This window comes from Hyposmocoma kahamanoa, unplaced genomic scaffold, assembly GCF_003589595.1.
Source record: "Hyposmocoma kahamanoa isolate Upper Pololo Valley unplaced genomic scaffold, ASM358959v1 92, whole genome shotgun sequence".
NCBI lineage: Eukaryota > Metazoa > Arthropoda > Insecta > Lepidoptera > Cosmopterigidae > Hyposmocoma > Hyposmocoma kahamanoa.
Genome location: NW_020654748.1, coordinates 322,667 through 342,727, shown reverse-complemented (window position 1 = coordinate 342,727; position 20,061 = coordinate 322,667). Strand labels below are relative to the sequence as shown.

General features: G+C 35.0%; 1 protein-coding gene across 4 annotated transcripts in view; it reads right to left on the bottom strand.

Moving 5' to 3' along the window:
* LOC113236492 (netrin receptor UNC5C-like) overlaps positions 1 to 20,061 on the bottom strand; it is a 134,320-nt gene that overhangs the window by 76,542 nt on the left and 37,717 nt on the right. For all 4 annotated transcript variants that reach the window (XM_026472589.1, XM_026472590.1, XM_026472591.1 and 1 more), the window contains exon 3: positions 7,114 to 7,668. In XM_026472589.1, coding sequence (XP_026328374.1) covers positions 7,114 to 7,668 — 555 coding nt within the window. The remainder of the gene's footprint in view (positions 1 to 7,113; positions 7,669 to 20,061) is intronic.

The window sequence follows — 20,061 nt, the reverse complement described above, 5'->3', positions numbered from 1 at the left end:
TAATTTATACTTAAGGTTTTTAACTAATCGGTAACTAAACAAATAAACACTACTGAATATTTAATGTATAATGTAGTAATGACACTCGGTTACTACTTACACAACTAATGAAACATAGAGGCTGTCTGTGTTGCACTTAAAAACTATAAAAGTCATAATAATTTACAAAACTACAGATATTATAAAACCAACAAAGTTAAAAAAGTTTATTTATTTAGTGTTGCTACAAGTTTTAATAATAGACCAATTGCTACTAGATTTAAGAATTTTAGAGAATTTAAGAATTAATCTTTAATATTCGGTTCTTGCCTATGAAACTAATATATACATTGCCCCTTAAATGTTTTTTTGACTTTGTGAAGACGACTATCAAGAAAAGCTAGTTTATTTTTATTCCTCGTATTAATGTTATGTCTGTCACTATTTTTCATAAACAAATTACTATTCCTTTTAATATAAATTACATTTTCATAAATGTACTGTGAGGCTAGTGTAAGAATGTTAAATTCCTTAAACTTATCTTTCAAAGATACTTTGGGGCCCAGATTGTAAATTGCCCTAACTGCACGTTTCTGCAGGTCAAAGATCGTTCTCAATTATTCTGTGTTTTAATGAAATACAAAATTGTTATGTCCATTATATTGTCGATGCACTTTTGCGATTTTAATGGAAATTCATTGATGTTCCTGCTATGACAATCCTGGGGACGGGAATTGAAGAACTGTTTAAAGGCGTTTTTCACTTTCTTACACAGCTTCTTTTGACCTAATTTGCATTTTGTGGGTAACGTAAAGTGAAATAACGTTTGATCGAATTTTCATTACACCAAAAACCGAATTATAACGAAACCGTTGTTCTTTCAGGATATGTTGGATGTTTATCGCAAAGACACGATTAGGTTCGGTTAGATTGGGTTAAGTTAGGTTTAAAAGAAAAAAAAATCCTGGAACATGTAACTTCGGACTACTGATAGGAACCGCATTTGAGACATGGTTTGACTGCTTCCGTTGTGGCCAACTAGAATGTCGGACCTTTTCGATTTTCATACAAAATCCACTTTTCATCACAAGTGACAATCCGATGCAGAATCCCCTTTTTGACTGCCTATTCAACTAGTTAATGCAAGCTTCGATGCGATTTTGTTGTTGTTGTTCACTGAATTGTTGTTCACTTTCTTAGCTTTTTTTTGTCTTTCCAATTTGACGCAAATGAAACAATATCGTTTTAGGCTGTACTGTACACTTACGTTGAAGACTGTTGCTAATACGACTTCGTTTGACATGAATTGAGTTGTGATGTTGAGATCAAAATTTCCAGAACGGAAGCCATCAAACCAAAAACGCAATGTGGGCTTCCTGGTCCATACAAGTCGTTGATATTGCGTACCGTCTGTGCTGCGTTGGTGCCACGACAAAAATCATGTTCGAAAATAACAAAAATCAACAGAAATAGCTAAATCAAAGAAAAATGGAACTGCAAAAAAACAAATGAATAACTGATTTTTCAAAAAACAAATATTCTAGCTGTATCATAACTAGCATTCGAATTTGTAACTCTAAGGAACATGAAAGGTATCGAACTTCAAACTTCCCAATATTTGCAATCGGCAATTTCACAGGACCTAATAATATAACATTATTGTTTCACAACAGTTATAATTAATGATAAATTTACAACATCAACTGAATTATTTTTAAAGAAGTGTATACATTGCTTTTTAAATGAATTTGTGCCTCTGTGAAGAATATTGTCAAGAACATCCGCTTTATTTTTATTCCTCGTATTAATGTTATGTCTATCATTACTTTTATTACTATTTCGCTTGAAAGAAACCTTTGTAAAAATTTAATTATTTAATAATTATTATAAACCAGAGAAGGATGTATAAAGTGACTACTTAAAAGTCAACGACAAAATTATTCCCAAAAAGGGTACTCTGTGTGCTGTATATAATTATGCAAACCAGTTAATTAATTGGACAGGTTATATAATAGCATGGCTATTTAGGATTACGTTAAAAAACAAAACACTGCATAATTTGAGAATCTGTGATGAAAGTACTTAAAGGGAGTCGATTTTGAAACTTTCAAAAATATGTTTATTATGCTTAATTAAGTGTCATTAGTTTTTTTATTTGTACCAGAACTGATATAACCCGGCCTCTCGCCTGTATTAAGTTATGTTTACATAACGTATGACTTATTTCAAGAAAGCAAAGATGATTGGTAGCACTTTAACAGTACGATTGATTTATTCAAATCAAAGTAAAGATCTAATTACTAGGTGAACTATTGTACATGTCAGCGTAGATTAATTTGTGTTATCGATTTTCCGTTTTACCAATTAGCCCTGTAAACATACTTTGCGTGTACGCGACTAGTTAACCGCTCAGTGCGGTCACACTTTGAATATTTTTTAAAAAATAGCACCTTTTTCAGTTCCATTTTCAAATTGTCAATGTTTATTTAGACTTAAAATGGAAAGAAAGATTTTTTTTTCAAAATTTTAAGGCGATGAAATAAAAATAGTAATAAAATTTTTAAACTAATTATATAATAATTTATTTAAATAAAACACATTTTAAATATACTACAGAATAAATATGACTCAAGATTTTCAAAATCAACCTTTAACATGTTTTTGTGCGGCTAATGAGTTCGACGATATTGTTGTTTGTAAGTTCGTCCGGGCAACGATTTTCGTGATTTCTTACAACTAATTAATTGGCATATTTAAAAAAAAATAGATAATTTTGTTCGCAAATTCGTCTAGATTAAATCGGATGGGGTCGGAACGGACATAATTCGCGTATATCCGTTTTTTCAAGTACTACCCATTATTATATTTTACTGTATTTCTAATTTCCTTTTATTTAGTAAAAAAATTATATTGTAATCTTAGAATAATAACGCATAGAAACCTAGCCCGCACACGTTAAGTGAGGCAAATTGTAGGACGCCCTATGGGTTTACACGAGCGAGCGGGCTGTCAGTGCTCAAGGTCAAGTTGCACCGCGAGCAGCTCAAAAATTTTTGCTAAAAATGACGAAATGTGCGGTAATTGGGTTTAAAAATAGATCAGATAAATATAAAATAGACACTAATATCATATTCCACAAGGAAATAACGCGTTTTAACTTGTATTTTTATATGAATATTCACTAAAACAGAAAATTAATTTCGTTGCAACAAGATACGAAAATGTTGCAAAGTAACGGGTTTTTTCTCCCCATTTTGCTATTCTGTTTCAAAATAATTATATTACGTAATTTTTTGAAAATAGGCAATATCGCGACGGTTGCAAAATTTCTACAAATACACACAGCCGCAACAACATTGTAGGGAACTTACGTTAGCTATTTTTACGAAATATATTTTGTTAGTTTATTTTATTAGTATTTGCCTTCATTAGTTTCATGTGAAAAATCATTATTCTTGTTCATCATACACTCATTTAAAAAAATTGTCTTGCCCAGACTTAAAACTTCTTAACTAAAATTATTTCAGGAAACTAACTCTGACTAAAAAGTCATCGTCAGTTCTCCAAAATCGTGTATAAATAACTTTCAGGTTCAGGTTCTTAATTGTTAACGTGTACTTTTCATGTAAACATACCCACAGATAATATCAGGCTATTTATATATTCAAATTCGATAGTTGCACTTAAACTCGCTTGTAGGTTTTTGTTCATACATATATGAGTTAAATAAGAATTGGGTAGTATTTAATAAGGTGCCTACAGATTTGCTCGACATTGTCGATTGTCGATTGAGAATTATAGACGTTTCCGAGGAGTTTTAGAGTGCTTATTACGAATGTAGTATTAATTTCTAAATCCAAGATGGTTGACAACAAATTTCAAAAATGTTTTTTTGGTAAACCATAAGGAAATGGCATGTATATCTGAATACAAGATGAGGGACAAGACTTCTAATTCTTCTTCTAATTCTTTGCCATCTTGGATTTAGAAATATATGCTATATTCGGAATGAGCAGCCCCTAATACCTTGAAAACGACACCCAACTTGCCATTATTCGAAAAATCGTGCCCGCCATCTTGGATTTAGAAATTAGTGCCATGTTCTTAATGAGCACCCCCAAATACCTCGAAAACGACACCCAACTTGCTATTATTTGAAAAGTCATGTCCGCCAGCTTGGATTTAGATATAAGTGCTATATTCCTAATGAGCACCCCCAAATACCTCGAAAACGATCCCCAACTTGCCATTATATGAAAAATCGTGCCCGCCATCTTGGATTTAGAAATGAGTGCCATATTCGTAATGAGCACCCCCAAATACCTCGAAAATGATACCCATATTGCATTTATTTCAAAAGTCGTGTTCGCCATCTTGGATTTAGAAATAAATGCCATATTCGTGATGAGCACCTCGAATACCTCGAAAACGGTTCCCATATTACATTTACTTGAAAAAACGTGTCCGCCATCTTGGATTTAGAAATGAGAAAAGTCATGTCCGCCTTCGTGTATTCAGATATAAATGCCATTTCGATAAGGATTACCAAAAATAAATTTTTGAAAATTCCTGTCACTTGACGTTGTCGATCAACAGTAACGATCGACAAAATCGAGCATATCTGTAGGCACCTGATCGACAGTAACGATCGACAAAATCGAGCAAATCTGTAGGCACCTCTAACTTAACGATGAGTTAAGCAAGATACAATTTCCCCACTTTTGAGGGAAATGTTATTCCATGGCATCATTATTTGTATATTTGTGTGCGTGCCGACGAGCGTAAATACAAGTTGCTTACGCCTACATGAATTTGATTTTTGCCTCACTTGTGACAGTTCGTTTTTTATGAAACTATCATTCTATGCGTTATTATTCTAAGTTTGTAATAATGAATGTCGGTAACGATTGAGGCATTGTATTGGGTATCTTCTAATCGATTTACATTTTACAAATATCAACGTAACGCCACTGATACATATCCAACGATGTTTAAAATACAGTCGAATTGAGGACCTCCTCCTTTTTTTGAAGTCAGTTGAAAAGAGAATTACATGAATCAATGCAAACATACAACTAACAAAATCTACAAAATAATATATACCAGTTTATAGTTAATTAAATAATTTTCCAAACGACCGTAATAATATTTGTTAAAAGCTTAACGCGTTTTAAAGTCGTCAACGTATACACTAATCTGGGTTATTCTAAAATTACCAACGGAAACTCAGAATTATGAGTTTTGATGAAAACTTGCACCACGAAACGGAAATATCGTTTTTCTAAACCGGTTGTTGCTGTAAGTGTTAAATTGACATGTTTATTGTAACTTATGTTAGTGTAGAACAAATTTATTAACATTTTATTTACGTTACCAGAGTAATCTGACCCCTGTTTATATTAAACCTGTTAAATTTTAAAGATCATCATCAAACGAGCACGTAAAAAAAGATTATTGATTTTTCGTGTGTAAAAATATCATGTTATCGTTGGTTTAAGTTACATTGATTAGTTAAGTAAATTCATACATTGACACTTTAACTACGAAGATAAAAGTTATGATAATTAATGTTATAAATTGTAATTTTGTAAAATTATATATTAAATTTCAATTTGCATTCGAGATGGGATTTAAATTTGGTGATTTTATGGTCTTTAAAATTATGTTGACTATGATATCTACTTAGTTTAGTTACGGAAATAAGCCCATTCATCATTAAATTAATCTTTCGTATGCACGGATTATTTTCAAGATAAGTATAAGAACTGTAAACTGTAGTTTAGAGGAAGTAGAGCTCCTAGTGAAAGAGCTCGTCCAGGGAAATACTGCCACCTTACCTATTTCTGCAGCCAAGTATTAAAGTGAGCATTACTGCGTTCTGGTTTTGAATGGTAAGGGTGACGGTGAAATGGGACTAAATGGGACTTGTCAACTTATGTCAGGGTGACGAGCGCAGTGGAGTGTGCCTCAGATCTTTGTGATTTAAAGCTGTTATAAGGCTCAACCTACGCTGGCGTAGAGTCGAAGCGTCGCGACGCGTCATGTTTTTCGCCTATAGCATATTCATCTCTATTTTCCCATCATTAAGGTACAAATTTTTGTTATGCAAATATGCACACTAATGCGATTGTAGTCGCGCGTCGCCAGACGTTGTAGTTGAAAAACAGGACGCGACGCGACGCTTCGACTATGCGCCGGTGTGAGTTGACCCTAAAGGTGTGAAACGACAGGCGTGTCGCTTTCCACCAAGCACATGACTTGTTCGTCCCGTCGCCTGTTATCATAAAAAAAGTAATCTAGGCTGCTAGGCTAACTGCTGTTCTTGACAGTCACACACTCAACATACACACTCACCATAGCCCCGCACTAGGGAAACCCTGTGTCGCGGGTAGTCGTCTACACAAGTCTAAATCTCCTTTGAAAATATTCCAAATTTGCCATTTATTAGGTTGAAAGCAAACAAAAAATGAAAAGTAGTAAATTTTATAGTATTTCTGTACTTAGATGACAAATGTATATGGTAGTAGTAGTGTGTAATCGATATGACGTTTTCATGCGTGTGTGTGTATGCGTGTGCATATCATATCCACAAGAATATTTTGATTTAAACCTGATTAATATTACCGTTCGATGATTTCACGTTTTACTAACCGACAACTTGTTCTGTTTCACTATAGTTTAGTCCTAGGAGCCATTTTGTCATGACGTTCTTGTATTAGTATTTATTTAGTTGGTACTAAATACTTCCTAGGATGGTTCCTAGGAAGGTTAAAAAAAACATTGCTTTAGAATGCTAAAAATCAGGCAATGATAAAAGACCTCAAGTCCTATCGTTGTTTGTTTATATATCGTCGTCATGTGTATATGTTCCGCTCAGAATACGCCAGACAAATAAAACTATAAGAGAGAACCTTTGTTTTAAAAATCAAATACACTAAAAATAATATCGACTTTATCTCACCCCTCTGACAAACGTCAAATGAAGTGTCATAGGGATCATCCTAGATTGTTTTTATTTTTATTTGATATTACAATAGATTTTAAATGCCTGTAGTAACTATTTGGCATTTGAAGTTCTTCATCACTCACATACAGATATTTGAATCACGAAACTAACAAAAGTACGTTACTTACATGCCAACTCGACGACCGCGGGCTGACTGTGAATATCCCCTCTGCTACTCCAAGCGTTACATGTACAAGTAAAACCATCTTCCCCAAAATATTCCTCCAACTGATCTCTCGTCACATTGCACTCGGCCTCAACTATTCTCACTCCCGTCTGAGGATCAACAAACTCAAACTGCTTACTCGGAACCGACCGAACATCGTTGCATGTAAAATACACTTGCAACGCGTTGGCCGCTCGACATCTTAGTAAAGCTGGTTTATTTCTCACCACAAATGCATGTTGTGGCTCTAAGAGAAACATAGGTAAATCATCTGTTGAACTTTGCAAGAGATGATCACCAGAAAGTTCGTCGTTGTCATGAGAATGTTCGTGTTCATCATCTTTATGTTCATGGTCGTAGTCTTCCTCCAAATATTCTTTTTGAGGAGGTGGGTGACTCTTTTCGAAGTTGTATGGATCGAGCGCTTCGACGCCTGCTGGATGAGCGTACTCTGGTCGGAGAGGTATGGGTGGTGTAGTTGCCGCTGTTGTGTGATCTGGTTCCGGGCTAGATGTTTCTGGAACAATCAAAAAGGAAGGTGTTAATAAAACTCACTTTTCTTGTTCTACACGATTGTCCTTGGGCAAATTTGGAATAACTAAGAAAATAAGTTTTTTTTTACTAAAGGAAGACAGTAATACCAAAAGACGTAGTGCTGCCGTCTTTTGGATTGATTCTACTATTAAATAGGAGCGGGCCAGACAGTCAACTTGCTGTTACCTTTAAGTATATCCGTCAAATTAAAAAAAATTAAAGTGTCAAAGTCAAAGTCAAGAGTAAGATTATTTATTCCATAGGTAAAATAAATTTACACTTAAAAACGTCACATTTAAGCTACTGCTCATTCACTACGCTGACCTCCCTGAGAAGAACGAGCAAGCAACTCTAGGGATTGCTCTTTTCAAATAAACTTAAATGCTATGGAATACACTTTGAATGAAATTTGTGTGGATTCTGGAGCCATGTCGTCTTTCCATGCATCTTTATCCAGCACGTAGTCTTCAATTTTGTAATATGATTTTTCGATCAAAATATTTTTAATGCAGTTTTTAAACTTAGGAAATTATAAACTTAATATATGCTCTGGAATCTTATTGTAAAAGGGTGAACAGTTCCCCATAAAAGAGTTGTTTACCTTGGTTAAACGAAAACGTGGTACCATGAGTTTGGATTTAGCTCTAAGGTTAATATTATGGATGTCTTCTTTCTTATTGAAATTATGTACATTTTTACGGGCATATAAAATATTTGAGTAAATGTACTGTGATGCCACAGTTATGATATCAGTCTCCTTATGCTTTTCCCTGAGAGAAACCCGAGAGCCTAGACGGTACACAGAACGAATCGCTCGTTTTTGCAATACAAATATGGTTCGAATATCTGCCGCTTTACCCCACATGAGAATCCCGTAGGACATTATACTATGGAAGTAACTAAAGTATACAGATGTATAAATGTATAAAGTGTAAAGATGTTTCGACATCTGAACATCGTATACATTTCTAGTTAATGATGTAACTACTTTTACTTCGTAGGAACTTCCGTTAGTTCGTTATGCATTACACAAACATGAGTGTTTGTTGTAGAAATTCTAGAAGTTGAAAATTAAAAGTATTTTCACCGACCAGTCCCGCAACTGTCGTAATATAAAAGCCGTTACTTTGAAACAAGAAAATTAGAGATTTTGTGTGTTTTAAGTAATGCTTGCACATTACTTTGTGTTTTAGCAGTACGGCTTCAGATTTTGCTATTCCCTTTTTAAAGTAATCTACAAAAATTGAGACGTTATTTTGGTAAAATTGGATGTCCCTGTAGGTGCTTTTTATGTATCAATTTCAGTGTTACTGAATCGTTTTATAAAAATTCTTCAATGCTTACAAACATACACTTAACTTCATATAAAAAAGCTTTATCAAGAAATTTTGCACAACGTCAACTGCTAGCTAAAATCCAATATTAAAAATGTTCAGAAGAAACGTAATTTTCTTTCACTTGCATGTGTTCTTTGTTCGTGACATGTGATTTACTCGGTAACTTATCCAATTTAGTCAGTAACAAGTTCAAAAGTCTTATTTTCATATAAAAGCCTTACTTGAGTAAACGTGAAATGTTAGCTTTGTTTCATAGAAATGATTGTTAAATATTCAACGTACTTCCTTATAGTAATTCATAGTGTTTGCTTAACCTTCCAGTGGTCGCACCCTTGCGCTGAACCAAGACCGCAGCTTTACGCGTTTAGTTTGGGAAGACAAAGGAATATTTTCATGACGTGGTATAATAGCACGCGATAAAAAAAAGTATTTTATGAATATAAATGAAAATAAAAACATTATTTACTTTTTTAAATTTGCACTTGTTACTTGAACAGTCTATAAAAATTAAAAATTGTAGTCCTATGACACCAAACAAAACAAGAATCGTTAATTTTATATATATAATTATATAATATAGGCACGCATTTGACCTCCATCACACCTGACGGAAAGTGACGATGAGGTCGACGATGGAGCATGCACACCTAAATAATGCCTATTCACTCTCGCCTTGAAAAGGTCCAACTTATAACATTCAGGGAACTGGTCTGCAGGCAGGGAATTCCACTCCATAGCCGTTCGCCATATAAATGTGGAATCTTTGGAATGTGCACAACATAGGGGTGGAACCCAAGCCCACACCTAGTCCCCCGATGATGGAAAGGGGAAGGCGGAATTAAATCGTGTAATTCCATCGCACACTCTCCGTGATATATCCTGTAAAATACTGATAAGCAGGCAACTTTACGGCGGTGTTCAGGGCTCTGTAGCTTCGCCTCCACTAATTCCGAGTCACCTATAAGCCTCTTGGCACGGTTGTCAATTGAATCCAAAGTGACCAGTTGGTATGTAGCAGAGCCATCCCAGAGGTGGTAGCAGTACTCCATGCACGATCGGACTTGTGCTTGGTACAGCTGAAGCAGCTGTCCCGGTGTAAAGTAACGCCTCACCCTGGAAAAGATCCCAAGCTTCCTTGCTGCATTTTTGGCCATGGATTCAATGTATCTGCCGAAGTTCAAATTGGACAACAGGTCCATTCCAAGTAGCTGGAGACAATCGGCTATCGGTATGGATATATCACAAAAAGTCGGAGTCAGCTCAAAGGGACTCCGTTTTGTGGAGAATAGACACGCCCGCGTTTTGGTAGCGTTAAATTTGACAAGATTGGCATTGCCCCAATCGGAGACTGCTTGTGGTGTCAAATTTAAACAGATTAAGTTAATAGGCACTCACAAAATGATTATCAAGATCAATCAAAATTATTAAGTAATCATAAAATTTTTCTGGAACACGACCAGTCGCATGCGGAATTAGACACCGCAAACACAATTAATGACTCATGTGCGCTTGCGACGAATGTCACAGGGCTACTAAGGTGAAGTACCTCATCCACTCGAGGATATCACGGTCGCGCAACAGTCTATTGTTTGTAGTTTTCGTTAAATGACTGAAATAAGGCTGCAAGGTTAGGGCGCTTTCAAATTACACGCTTGTAAAGGCTCTAGTGGTGCGACTGTGATGCGGCAGCTGCGCCTCTGTACCGCTTCAGTAATTTTCACAGTTCACTAATTGTGACTGCAAAAGTGACGCGCGTATCACGACAGTGGCACTGCAACTGCGCTTTTCTAAATATTGTATGAAAATTTGTAACGACGCGGCTGCAGTGCCAGCATATAAGCGTCTAAAGGTGCCCTAAAAATTAAATGTTTTTAAACGTTTTTATTTATTAGTTGTTAATAATAACTACTACATACCGCACATGACAACTAACATAGTATTATCATAATGACGTTTAGTTATAATAATATTACCTATTTAGTTCCAAAGCGACGGTGTTGTCCTGTCACTTTGAAATTAAATTGTATATGAATGATACATCAATATAATAAAATTTTGGAGATAAATTATTAATATTTTTGAGATAATACTGTGTTAGTTGTCAAGTGCGATATATGTGTGTAACGTATACTTCACTGCTCTTTTCCTATCGGGGTAGGCAGAGGGAACAGCTTTTCATTTGCTACGATTCCGATACACACCTTTCACATCATAAGTTATTAAGGGCGCTCTTGTCTTTCTTTAAGAAGTCCTCAATTTGGTCATTGTAAGTTCATCGCCTTTGTCGACCCTTACCTACTTACCTTAAGTATTATTATTACGTAACTATTAATTAAATTTCAACAAAAATAATTGACTACTGTGGTTGTACAACATCGTGATATTTAAAAAACTTAATATTATAATAATTAAAGCGACAACTCTAGTCAGCCGTTGGTAGCTGTACAGATACCTAGCTGAGTGAAGAAAAACTTGTATGGATTCAAAAGTCGAAAAGTCGTTAAAACCAAAAACAAATATCTGCAACAAGCACATACAGAAATTCATAAGGTCGGCTGGTTCGTTCTGTAGCGCTTACAAGTATCACTGTGTAGTCAGTCAGTAGCGTAAGCATCAGATAAGAGAGCGTCAGTTGGATCGATGGAATTATTTTATTTATGTTCGATTTTTGTATTATTAATTATAAATATTTTGGAATTACTTAAAATTAACCTATTCAAGGCCATAACGTAATAAATACGGAATAAAGATACAAGGTTGTTCCAAAATTACCAAATTTCTGATGAAGATTAATTACTCAATTTTATCAATGTTTTAACGTTCAAGATCCCATTTAATTCATTAAACAAAATTGTAAATTATTTTATAACACGTTATAGTAGAAATAATGTAACTACAAATTAATACGCTTAAATGACCAATGAATCTCTGTCCTAATGAACAAGGTTAAAATATACATACGTCAGTTAGTATAAATTGCAAACGTCAAAATAACACTTTAAATACATCTGACTCGTAAAGGCAAAAGCAATATACATTTTGCAAGAAACATTGAACTGATTACGTCCCGCCATCTGCATACGGTTTGTATAAAAAATACGAGACTCGAGGAATCGTGAGCTTCCCTCTTCTGTAGAATAATAATTTGCACCTGGCGTTCAATATTGACATGCGAAATTTAAACGTCGATTTTCCCACAATCTAAGTTGGTAATTCGGTCGCGTTGAACGAACTATGAATTTGTAGGAATTATCACATCACAGCATGACATATGTTAGTCTGAAACAGACTATCTAGTCGTAAACGAGGACGGCTTAACAAAGGTCGTGAAGAGGAAGACGAAGCCCACCAGACGTAACCTGTGTGGCACAGCGCACGGCACAGACAGGATCGAAGTTTCTGCTGCGTCCGGTCATACCGACGACGCTGCTGTACCTGTCGCGACTACATTACTCCACGAAGTCTGAGGAGATATTGGAGTACGTCAGCCAGCGGCAGTTGAAGCTCCGCCACAACGTGAATTTTAATTCCTTTGAGGTAAGAGTACCGACCGAACATCTGCCGACTTTTATGAAGGAGGAGTTTCGGCCGAAGGGTGTTACATATCAGGAAAATTTGATTTCAAGCTGCGGTAGTTTCGAGTCTTAATGGTTTTTGTCATTGATTTAACAAGAAGAAGAAGCACAAATTGATTAAACTTGCAATTGTGACGGAATATAGTTATTTTCATAGTGCTCGTCGACCGAGAGGATAGATAGTATCCTACACTTTATTCACTAGTATGACACAAATACAGATTGAATACAACAGGAAACATTTAATATTTTTTGTCATAACAGTTTAAGGGAGCTGACTCAGTATATGCCTAAGTTCCCTAAGGCGCTAGTTTCCAGTCAGAACCAACTAGAGGGACTAAATCCAGAAGTTGTTTATAATTAAAGATATAATAAACTACTAGGAATGAAATAGTTCATTGAAATAATAAATGTAATAAAGTGTGAATAGTACGTCTAAAATAACCTATTGAATATTTAAGTGTAATTACGGATACGAAATAGGTAACACAACGTAACTCGACAGTTTCTTTTTATTTTTGGATTCAAAACCAAAGTATTATTCTTGGATTAGATGGCTATCAGAGCATAGGCACCTGATCCAAAAATAATGCTCTACGGAGGTAGATTATCATAAATTAAGGAAAAAAAAATTGCAAACATTGTGTGACCCTTAGAAAGCATATGAAATCACCACTGCATCATAGAGGAAATACGTACTCAATAGTGGGCTGCGTAACGACAGTGATGATGACGAAATAGAGAGAAATATATTTTCTTAGTTAACTTTTGTTATATTAGTAATTGCTATATCTTCAAATTAAAATTACTGTTTTCTCGTACGTAACACGAAAATCGTTTGCCAAGCAAAGTTCTACAAAGCGCTTTAAGTAAACGACAAGCCAAATTCATCTCAATGATTAAACCTTTCTGGTTCATAATGAGTTGCAACTTCGATTCATAAAATAGGGGTGCTACGAAAATATCTAGGTTCCTGAATAAACAAACAGGGTCGCGATAATCTACTGCTTTTAATACGGAACGTGGTACTATTTTCGGACGATAAAATTTTATGATATTGACAGATTTTGGGGCTTGGGAGATTTTATGGTACAACTGAATTTTGTGCTTGTAGGTACATTCTACTTATTGATAGGCACATTAGGGATTTAAACCACCGGCCTCCCTATAGAGGTTCCGTTCTCCCAGTGAATCAGCAGTGGTTATTATGATGGTTTTGAAAACGTTTTTATAAAGAAGTCGTACTATGTGTTACTTCATAACCATACTATTTGCAGCATCTTAGGCGTGCCTGAGTTACAGGCGATTCAAAACTTTATTTTACTGAGTATGCAAGATTGAGTTTCCTTGTACCATAGTTGAACTTAATACATTCGAGTTTAAATCAGGGATGCCTGCATCAATTTATTCCGTGTCACGACACAGCACTAGTACGACTGTTGACAGTTTTCTCGTATTTAAATAAAGTTACACGAAAATACACCCGGATGGAACTGAGAATAACTTAATTAGTTCCACTTCCGTTCATTTCTATTTCCGAATTCTCGGGGTGTTATATGTCTCTCTTCACTATTAGATTAAATAATCTCTTCTTCCACCGTCTTTGCTTCGTTGTAATTTTCTTTATTGTTAACACCGTTATTGGGAGAAATCCTTCAATTATGTAAAATGCCTTAAATGTAATATCTGTCTTAATAATATACACTTTCAGCTTTTTTAATTCTTAGATTCTGACAAGCACCAAGGCACTAAACTTACAAATTGAAGCCCTTGTAATTGGCGATTTAAAATTTATATTTCATTTATTACGTATTTTCTATCTCCAAAAAATTATATTTGACTTTACATAATATAAATACTGTCAAATCTGTTGAACTATCTAATTATAAATTCTTCAAAGTCGGCAGCGAACATTCTATCGGGGCTGTTCATACCAGACTCTGATTGTGTAACCCATTCGTCAACTCTAATTGCTTTTTAGCACTCGTATTTGATTAACAACCAGTTGCGACCAGTTACGACCATCAACAACCAGTCGGTAATCTTTGGAACTATTTTATTCGAAAATTTAATTAATGTTCTTTCGTTTGACATTTGTTATCTCTTACATATCTTCAACTGTCGCTTAATCGACGTAATAGTAGTTGTAAGCGTTGTCAATTGTGTAATAATATTGATTAATTTTAGTGCTATTGTTTTTATTAATCTTGTCATTGTTCCAACGAAATTCGTCTTTAAGTATAGATTTACTAGTGAAAAAATTTCAGACAGAGATTTGGACGTTGCCAAATTCTTTTATTGAACTCAAATGTGAAAATTCGTTCCCAGTATCAATTTTCGTGTTCTAGTTTTACTGGACTTCATGAAATCACTTGATCAAACATACTGTTCATAAAATCAAATCTACCTACAAGTACAAAGTGGTACAATGCAGTAAAATCCTATGTTTATTAATTCGCAATGCGTGTCACCTGTACCTAATCATCATGTTTAAAAAGTGACTTAGTGCTATCTCGACAATGATGAAATTCCATTACAGACATTACGGTACTTCAACAAGAAGCGAATACAGTCACGAATTACAAATAAACGAATAGAAAGCTTTACTAAATTAATGATTGAAATATTTGTTAAGACATTTTATTAACACATGTCAATCATGACGTTGGTCTTGGGATTTAAAAAAGAAGAATAGTAGACAGTGATGTTCTACGAGAATTTAAAATAAAAGAAATGTTTGACTTTGATGAGTCGAGACAATTTAAAATTAGAGAAAATACTAAAACTTGAGATGATTAGAAAAGTGAATCTTCGCCACCGCATATATTAAGATAAACATATAATAGCAGTAGCAGTAGAAGACATTGTGAAAGAGTTCGTCCAGGGAAGTACTGCCACGTTACCTATTTCTGCCGCCAAGTAGTAACGTGAGCATTACCGTGTGCCAGTTTTGAAGGATGAGGGTGGTGGTGAAATTACAGGCACATGGGACTTGTCAACTTATGTCTCAGGGTGATGAGCGCAGTGGTAGTGCTCTTCAGATCTTTGCGTGAGTGTGATTTAAGCTCTGAGTAATAGTGCAACTGTTATAGACAGGCGTGTAGATTATCATTGGACGCACGACTTGTTCATCCCATCACTTGATATTATAAACAAAAAGTGTTTTAATTAAATTTTTATTGAATTGATATTCAATTATTTTTTGTGAAATTACTCCACTAGTTTGTTATAATTATTAATACATAGTAGCTGTAAAGGTACTAACTGGGTGATCAATCTGTAATAGATTTCTCATAGATGGCGCTACGACTAAAAAGTCGTTGAAAGACCAAGTACAAAGACACAACGCAAGCACATAGAAAAATTCGTGAGGTCCGTTGGTTTGTTCCGTGGCTTAGTTGGTATAGCGTCTGGCACGGTATGCAAGAAGACGTCGGTTCGAATCCGACCGGATCGAAGGAATTTTTTCTGAGTGTTCGATCTTTGTATTAATAATTATAACAAAAGTGTTTTATTGAAAACTCATTGTTCAATTGTAAATATAAGTGAAAATAGAAATATACATATAAGAAGTCAAAAACGATGATTATCATAAGAAAGAACAATGACAAACTAGACGAACAACGAAAAACAAAATGTCCCTCGTCTCATACGCGCCAGCTAAAGAATGTACCACTTAACGCTTCACTAAACATAGCTAATGTACATAAGAACACATGGCATAACTATTTTAACATTCCAAATGATATAACAATATCACAAATGAAAAAATGCCTTATCGCAACGATTTAAAATATGCTTTCAAAGACGAATGTTCGAATTCTTCCGCTAACGAGAGCTAAAAACAAACTGAAATTCATCTGATTGCCTTCGTCCCGTCGTTAAGAGTTGAAAGGAGACCGCCTCCTGTCATTTTGTCGGGTATTCGAATAATTAAGGTTAGAATCGATGCTATTCTAGATAGAGCTCCGAGTTTATTGATGAGAAATACTTTATCAATGTCCGGGATACTGGGTCGTTTTATTTGAAAGTGTTTCGGTGCTTGAACGCGTTTTGTTTGATTCGCTTTTTGTTTGGAGGCAGTGTTTAAATGTGTCGGGTGATTTCAAATCTATTTCAACAAATGATTGCTCATTAGGATCTAAGATTTGCGAAGACAAAAAAGCATGGAAGAAAATAAGCAGTAGGCGAATTCCGGCCGTCAGTGATAATAAACTGTAAACCTTTCAAACGTTGTATAAAGAGTGACAATATGATAAAATTGTTTGATAAGTTTTTTTCTATAATACCAAGTGACGGGACGAACAAGTTGTGCGCCTGGTGGTAAGCGACACGCCTGTCCATAACAGTTGCAGTGACGCTCAAAGATTTAAATCGCAAAGATCTTAGGGGCACTGCCACTGCGCCCGTCACCCTGAGACATAAGTTGACAAATCCCATGTGCCTGTAATTCACATAACTGTTGGCGGCGGAAATAGATAAGTTTTTGTTATGGTTAGCTTCAGTACAGCTTAAGTATACTATTAGGGCATGTCGCACGGTGAAACCAATACAGTCATTAAACGAAAATATCACGATTTAAAGTTGAAACGTATTTTCAAAAACTTTTTTTATTGATATTCCCTGAAAGTTGTCTTTTTCGTGGTTGTCCTGTCAATTGGTCTCATAGATATGCTGAAACGACGACTTTATAAGGTAAATGCCGACTTTGGACGAATTGTACAAGTTAAAATCGTTCTGTTTTCAAGTTTAAGAGTTGTTCTACCTAAGTTCGAATTCAAATTTTTCCCGTACGTTTATTTTGATTGGGTCGAGCGTTAGAGAAATTAAACCTATTTGTTTACTATAGGTACGTATCCTGTTTATTTCAGTTGACATTAAAAGAAATCATTGGTAATGTAAAGTGCCCACTGACTACAGTGGTTGTCTTGTAAAATTTCGAGATAAGTTTGTGTTTTTTTATCGTGAAAATTTATTACGAATCGTGTTTTCATAACAAAGTGATAGATTTAACACTTTCACTGTTATGCAGAATCAACCAATCAACCAATGCCATTTGAGGTTATATCGACACTTAAATGTGACAGGCAAATGTAAAACAATATTTTAGAGGTACACAGTAATATCAACAACAAAAGTAACACAGAGTTTTCTCTCATTAAGTGATCGATTGCATCTGCGTTCTGTTCTTGCTGTCCAGTTCGTTTTAGTAACGATGATAGATGGTTAATAAAACTATGCCAAGTTATACATAATTATGTATATTTTTACCGTCGAAAATTGCAGCCATGTATCTGTAAATACATGTAAAAAAAATTATAAACGACGACATGGGTTGTATAAGGAATAATTTAACAATCTATTCAACAGTGTACCTTTATATAATGCAACAGAACGCACGATATAAATGTTTAGTATCCAACCAATCAAGGCACGATTAAACATAAAATAAGGTTTAATATCTTAACATTAAGAACACCTTAACTTGACTGTCACAATTAAGTTTAAGTGCATCCAGAACTGAACAGTTCACGGCACTTAAAAAGAATTTAATTGAGATACATTTAAAATGAGAGTCCCTTAAAGAAAGAGGGCCGTTAATATAGATAAACCAACTCACACGTTTTTATCTCTCATGTTACATATGTCGGTTGTTTCACTTTATAAGTATGGAAGTCGTAAAATTCAATGGTCTTAAGAGTATGTGGTCTTATTACATGTTTAGACGTGTTCTTGTCTGAATATTTCTGAAAAGTAAATCTATTGAAACTAATATTATAAATCCGAAAGTAAGGGCGCGTTCACATTAGCCGCTGTTGGGGTCGAAACACAAAAGTGCGAATCGCACGATGCTGCGATGCGATTTCGTGCGTTCACTGCCACGTGTCGGGTAATCATTCCTTTGACGATCGTCAACCGTACTAAACGTATGTTTAAACTAGGTAGGTAACGATATGGATCATAAAAAGAGTGTTGCACTGCTGTTATTGATAAGAAAGTATAGGAAAATTTTCATACAATTTCTAGAAGCGCTGCAAGCGCTACCACGCAACGTTCGCGCGGCGACCGCGCGGCTGTCGCGCTGCAGTCACGCACGGTTAAAACAACACCCTGCAATGTGAGACGGTAATTGTAAGACGTTCTTCGTGAAGTCATTGTGCAGACACAAATAGTGTTTTCGAAAATGGTTTCTGGTCGTTGAATATGGCTTTCCAAGAGTTGAAGTAATTCCATAAGCATGATTCTATTCGTTCTAATGTAATTTTCGAATTTTTTGTCGTCACATTGCCGAACCTTGTAGAACATTTCGATTATTTTGACAAAATAAAGGTAACGAACGGATTCTAATACGAACGTATTAGAATCCGTTCGTTGCTTTGTGTATTGTGTGTTAATTGGTATTCTTTTTAACTTTTTCTTCTTCAGTTTTAACAAAATAAACAAAAGTAATGTTCATCCATCGCGTAACTAAGTCGAAAGATAAAACATCACTAAAAATTTTGTCACACTTCAGCCGCGCGGATGCAGCGTGGCCACCGCGCAGCTGTAGCGCTTCTGACAGCGACTAATTTGAACGCGCCCTAATTCTCTCTGTTACGTTTTCTCGCCTTTTTTCACGCGAATTTTTGTTTCACTATTGATAGAAACAGATGACCTAGGAGAAGGACATATGCAACTTTTTGTCACAAAAATAAATTTTAAGAGTCTACTACCTCAGCTCGAATTGAAATTTTTCCCACATTAATACGGTTCACTTTGCTTGGGTCAAGCAGCAAAGAAACTGGCTTTATTTCAAAATGTATTTTTTTAGAAACGAAATTGAAACCATTTGAACAAAATGTATATCGTATAGTACATGCGTATTATTTAGTTCAGTTGATATAAAAAGTATCATTGGTATATGTAAAGTACATATTGAATACGGTATTATTGAAATATTCAAAAGGTAAGTTTGTGTTCTTTTTTACGGTTGCTCATGTCTTAGGATAGATAGGACAAATCTTATCAAATACCTTGGTGTCATCCTTGATTCCAGAATGTCATTTAAGAATCACATTGATGCAATAAGTTCCAAATTACGTAAGCTGATTTTTGTGTTCAAAAATGTAGATCATGTGGCGGATATATATAATTCACTGTCTTCTTGAAGCTCACTCACTTATTAATTACAATCCCTTACTAGTCAAGGACAAACGCCGCTTTACACAGAGATTCTTCTGCTTTCTAGGAAGTTTCTTATACACCTATATTAATACTAAAATTTTCATATACAATTCATGTAAGCATGATTGCAAAGTTGCAATAGTGAAATGGCTTTTCACATTAGATTACGAAGGTAGTGAAAATTTAATAAAAGTTACTAAATAAATGAATTACATCTAATTAAATTAAATTAAACACACACACACACACACTTACACACACACACACACACACACACACACACACACACACACACACACA